Source organism: Alosa alosa, chromosome 5 (assembly GCF_017589495.1).
Source record: "Alosa alosa isolate M-15738 ecotype Scorff River chromosome 5, AALO_Geno_1.1, whole genome shotgun sequence".
In the NCBI taxonomy this organism is placed as follows: Eukaryota; Metazoa; Chordata; class Actinopteri; order Clupeiformes; family Clupeidae; genus Alosa; species Alosa alosa.
Genome location: NC_063193.1, coordinates 26,952,067 through 26,957,987, shown reverse-complemented (window position 1 = coordinate 26,957,987; position 5,921 = coordinate 26,952,067). Strand labels below are relative to the sequence as shown.

The 5,921-nt window shown below is 42.7% G+C and overlaps 1 protein-coding gene across 21 annotated transcripts in view; it reads right to left on the bottom strand.

Annotated features, from left to right (window-relative positions):
* The window catches only part of LOC125294365 (calcium/calmodulin-dependent protein kinase type II subunit beta-like), a 79,168-nt gene extending 73,482 nt beyond the window's left edge, over positions 1 to 5,686 (bottom strand). For 3 of the 21 annotated variants that reach the window (XM_048243022.1, XM_048243024.1, XM_048243028.1), the window contains exons 1-2: positions 5,207 to 5,551; positions 971 to 1,065 (exon numbers count right to left, since the gene is read on the bottom strand). In XM_048243022.1, coding sequence (XP_048098979.1) covers positions 971 to 1,065; positions 5,207 to 5,268 — 157 coding nt within the window. In that variant the 5' untranslated portion in view covers positions 5,269 to 5,551. Of the gene's footprint in view, positions 1 to 970; positions 1,066 to 5,206 lie in introns of all 21 variants that reach the window. The other 18 variants (XM_048243014.1, XM_048243011.1, XM_048243015.1 and 15 more) reach the window with 15 other exon arrangements.
* Between the last annotated feature and the right edge of the window lie 235 nt (positions 5,687 to 5,921).

Below are 5,921 nucleotides of genomic sequence, written 5' to 3'. Positions count from 1 at the left end.
CTGCATAACTGCAAGTACAAAGCCTTGGGGTATTGGGGTATTGGGCTCAGTGTATGGTCGCAAGAGGGAGTACAGTATCAGGCTTATTTCTAATACAGAAGCATAGCCCATAGCTGACAGCTCAGCAGAAGGGTATGCATTTCTATTCCAGACTGCAGAGCGGACATGGCTCTGAGCGGGCTTGGTAGCTCTGCTCGTAACCAGAGCACTGGGAGTTTACGGTTCCCTGGGTAGAGAGACTCAGACACAGAAACAAACACACAAAGAAACAAACAAACAATCTCCACCCCCTCGCTCCGCTCCACGGCGGCTTTCACTCCAATCCGTTCCTGGCGAAAGGGTGCCCTCTGCTAAGCCCCTGGGTAACCGAATCCTCATTGCGCCGCTGCCTAACCACCCTGAGCATTCTCACAACAATGAGTGTGAGTGGCGGCCCAGAGCCTGACAGGGAAAGGCTCCTGCCACCTGGCAAAAGTAAGTGGGCAGATACAGTTACAGCCAGGGGGGCAGTTGTGCTGGTAGTGGGGGTGTATAGAGATTTACACCAGTCTGCTATGGGATGTCGAAAAGAATTTTTTAAAAAAAGAGCGCGAGAGAAAGCAACACCACTGAAATCGCCATCAGGGGAAGTAACAGTAGAGGAGATGCAGGCTGGATTCCCTCATCGCCATGGCATTTGGCTCAAAAACAGTTACCATGGTTGCACTGCACGTGTGACTTGTTCGCATTCAATTCATTTGCGAGTGTCGAACTGTCTCCAGTGAAGACACCTATGTATAGAAACAGCCCACATAATCTGAACTTTGCAAAGCATCTGCCACAGCACCCCAAACACACACACAAACACACACACAAACACACACACACACACACACACACACACACACACACACACTCAGGCCAAATTATTTTTTTCTTTGAAGAAGTTCCACCAAGGCATTTATCATAGATAGTTGGGTTTTGGACGTACCTCTTGCATTGAGTTTTTTGGTGTTGATTATTTTGGCAGCGTACTCCTGACCCGAGCACAACTTGACACACCGACGTACCACTGAGAAGGCTCCCCTAGAAGAACACACAGAGCAAAGCATTACGTGGGACATGGACATGGACACACGTACACACACACACACAAAAACAACACTCTTTGCCCTCAGTTCAGTACACAAAATGCAGTTAACACAAAATTAAACAGAATCATATCTATTGCCCAAGTATGTTGACAAACATAGTAATAACAATTAAATCAGACTAAAGCTGTAGCCTAATGCAAATGTATTGAAGAAACTTCTTTGTGCTGGTATAATGCATACTTGTGGCATTAACAACATTATTTAACGTCTCATTATTTAATGACCACACCACATAATCTTGGCATGATACAGTAGAGGGATTCCCCATATCTTTCTTCTCACAGACAACGGTGTTAAGCTGATTAAGCACTTAATGAGGGACGTTTCACACAATACTGTAGGGAAAGAATAGCATCCAAAAGCAACAGGGAGCAAAAGGGCCACCAAGTTCACTGGAAAAAAAACAAAACAAATTATAGCCTAATTGTATAAAATAAATTGAAGTTCATAAAATATTTCCCCATGATGACAACAATTTGTTTAGGAGGCAAACACACCATTGAAAATCCATAAAATCACACTTTATCATATAAAAATCTCCCGACTAATTCATCCAAACTGATCCATTACTTTGTCATTTGAAAGTTAGGGGTACATTTCGCCTACTTTTTTTTCCAAAACTGTGATATTTTCATATTGCAGTAAGTTGCAGTTAATCACACAGAACTCATCTAACTCTCTTTAAACCTTCAAGCTCTTTAAAGGTTAAACTCTAAAGTTTAACTTATTTTCATACGTTCTAACTGTCCTCCTTTCATTTCTCTGGTTCCTTTTTTAAAATAGCTTCATATTATATTGTCATAGCGTAAAACCTAACCCTACTTTTTGGTCATTCTTATTCCCTCATCATACAAAAAAGCCAAAATGTACTTTTAAGTGCCAGCCTCTTAAAACCCTACGCCCGAAATGTGCGATGAGACCTTTCAAATTATTCCAAGTATTAATGAATATGTCTTTTACACTTCTCAAATAATAATAATTAAAAAAATAGTTCTCCCCTCATAATGCACCCTATCTAGTGTCTTACTCCCCCAATAGCACTTGTTGCCTAGCAATACACAACGGTCCCAGATCAAGTGTTCAACTGTTCTCTGTTCATTCATTGAAGAGGAATGGGGGCTGCCAGTCATTTCCTGATCCCTACCCCTTCTCTAACAAACATTACACGTGCAACTGCTGCTGCATGTCGCTATTAGACAGCGCCATTAAGTGTGGGACTCTCTCTCCCACTCACTTCCTGTCACTCAAAACTGTCCTATCTGCATAAAACCAATTAAGCCGCCTAAAATATCCCACATTTTCCATGAAGGCTTTCTACCTGTGGCAAGCAATAGGATGAGGTCAAATACTAAGGATAGCCCACTTTTTCCCACTTTTACACAGAGAAACGGTGTGTGTGGTTTGGCTTTGGCTGAGCCCCATAAGCTGGCTAATGGACCACCAGTTTGTGTGGCATTTGATTTCCCCAAAAGCCAGCGAGATAGTGGCGAGGAGGGATTATGGAACAACGGGCATAATCTCTGCCAGCCTGCTCCGCTGGGCATACACACATATTGTCAATCCAGCTGCCTGTGGCACAAATTGGCATGTACGATAAGCTAAGACAGGGGTGGGCAAACTGCGGCCCGCGGGCCGGATCCGGCCCGCCAAGCACTTTCATCATTGTTAAACAGCATAAAATTAGCAGTATTTTTAAGCAATTAATATTTTAAAACAAATACTTTTCATACTAAATTATAGGCTATAAAAAATGTATTTTTTTTTTTATGCGTGTGGCGTGGGGGGGTTGTTGTGCGGCCCGCCGGCCAATTTTCAAAACCCAATGTGGCCATTGAGCCAAAAAGTTTGCCCACCCCTGAGCTAAGAGCTGATTAAAAGAAATAATATTGTTGATCATGATGGTTTAACAAAGACAAACAAAGAAATGCAGTGCTTCTGAGAACTGACAGCCTCCTGTTCAGTGTGTGGTCGCCTGTTCAGAGAGAGAGAGAGTGTGTCTGGCAATAGGCCATCAATCCTCCATAAGTTAATTTGGGCAGTTATTCTATTAATGAAAAATACCATTGTGGTCTTTCAGCATAATAGACTATTGCCATTACCGTTGTTTTGTGCCAGCAAAATCAGAGAACTGGGGTTAGTGGTTTTTTTGTTTGTTTGTTTGTTTGTTTGTTTTTTTAAGCAAAATAGTTGCACAACACAACAGCACAAAAGTTGCAAAATATAACAGCAGAATATTGCACAATACCCAGAGCAATCAATAACCTTGTTGGATATAAATGAATGCTACATAAATACAGGAGAGATGTCATAGAGCAACTGGAAGAGAAGGAGGGAGAGAACATGCCAACACACACACACACACACACACACTCTCTCTCTCACACACACACACACACACATTGCACACACATACACAAACACATGCTCTCTCACACACACACACACGCGCACACACACACACACACACACACACACACACACACAAATAGTGGCACATCAGGGTACTCTATGGCACTGGTATGAGGCTTTACATTGAAATTAAACATAATGGAAACAAAAAAACCACAGATCTAGGCTGCGTACTTTGAAAAAGTTTTAGACGAAATCAGCTTGCTCCTATATAACAATACTCCATATTTGTGCTGTGTTGCAGCGTGTCTGAAGATTATGACCGATACGCGCACGCACATACACACACAGACACAAGCCTCCAGTGGGTGGAGAGCCACATGGCACCAGTCCCAACACACTAGCACCTCTCCCTGCATTGCTGGGATTACTGGAGCTACTGGGAAATAAGGAGTCTCTCTCTCTCCCTACACACACACACACACACACACGTACACACAAGCAACACAAGTCTATGTCCAGACACAGTCACACATTATATATATTTGATTCATATATCCTCAGGCTCTTTATTTCCTTCTAAGCGCAAACATGTCTATATCGCCACATTTAGTAGACATTCTAACTTGATTACCAACTAACCTACACCGCTTTAACAAAACAAAAGAGAGAAGAGAAACAAACTGTATTTTACTACTAACCAAAGTCGTTGTAAAATGAAACTGTAGGCTGTTATTCCTAATTATGAGTCTGCTTAAAGTCGCCACTTTTTATTGTGTCGCTTGTATGATTTCAGTTTGTTCACAGCAACAATTTTAGGGGAGAGAATTTCGCAATCATTGTGCTTTTGTTGTTTGTCCGCTTGCATGCGCTGTCACAAGAAAAGCGCATGCAGAGGAGAATGTGCACCACTGACCAATGCCAACTTGGCTGACCGACATAAAATATAGCTCAAAGGTATAAATCTCATGTTATGGTGACCTAACGTTTGCTATCTGTCCTCATTTATATATTCATCGTGCATGTGAATAAACACATCTCCTCCACCAAATGTGTACAGGGAATTGAAGAATAACGTAAAAGTTTAATGTCAACAGCATGTAAGTTAGCATAGGATCCCAAGCACCCAGTGACCACCTGACCTAGAGCACAGGTTTTCTTTTTGACAGCTCAAAATGTCATGTCCCGCAACCCCAACCAGTGTCAGCCAGCTGAGCAGGGAAGGTGATAGCTTTAGCCAGCTAACGTTTGCTAACGCTGGCTAGCAAGTGGTTCAGAAAGGGGCGTTGCACTGCGACCACCGTTGTATACCAAAGGACTTGCTAGCTTTACTATATCTTTGTCTTCTAATTTTTTGACTGTGTCATGCCAATAAGTACATTGATTGTAGTATACAAACAAATGACGATCTCCATGGCTGTCTGACTTGTGGTGTGTTCTTCATGTGAGTGTTTTCAAATCCCAGTGAGTTGACACTCCCCTTAATGGCCATTAACGTTAACGCTTGCTAGTGCTCCCACTGCTTGCTTGATGGCCAGCCACATATCGAGCTAGCTGCCCTAGCTAACGTTAGCTGTACTTCCAACATTAACACCCAGCTGAGCTAACGTTAACGTTACCTGGTTCTGTTCACTGTCTTGCACACACTAAAAGAAACGACACGTGCCCACACATACAACAAATACATGTCAACCACTGTCTCCCAAAAGCAAAAAACTGCTTACTTTCCAAGTTCCTCATAGAGCTGAAATTCGTCTGTAAATCGCGTACAGGTTGTCGTGGCCATGTCTTCTTGTCAGATTATGACTATTCCTCTATTATTAAATACTATCTATGATTAAAGTGTTGCTTTGTTGAGCTCGATATTGCTCAGCAAACGAATACGTCCTCCCTGTTTTAAACAACAGATATGCATACGAATAATGATAGAAATCGTATTTCTGGGCGGCGGACTGGTAGGTTGGTAGACTGCTTGGCTACGTCCTCCCCCGCTCGCTGTCAGTTGCGTTCTACTGCTACAAAATGCGTCTTGCTGTGAGACCAATGCCGAGACTCTGCCAGTCAGCTGAACACTGCCACCGACCGGGTGTTGCAAATAACTGCAAATGTGAAGAGACCGGCCGCAGTAGGACGGAATAATTTACGCGCTCTGATCGAATTAGTCTAAACTAACTTTTGAACAATTGCTTTTGAACCAATATAGGCTATGTTGAAACCTGGCTGACTTCAGACAGCGAAGCTGTTCTTGTTGAAACTTGTCCCCCAAATTATAATTTCTTCCACTCAATTAGACAAGGCAAACGAGGTGGTGGAATTGCCTCCATTCTCTCAAACAAATATAGTTGCACTAGAGTCAACTTTGGCGAATTCGCTTCCTTTGAGTATATTGCCCTCACTCTGAAGGCTGACCCAGCTGTACTTCTATTAACCATATACCGC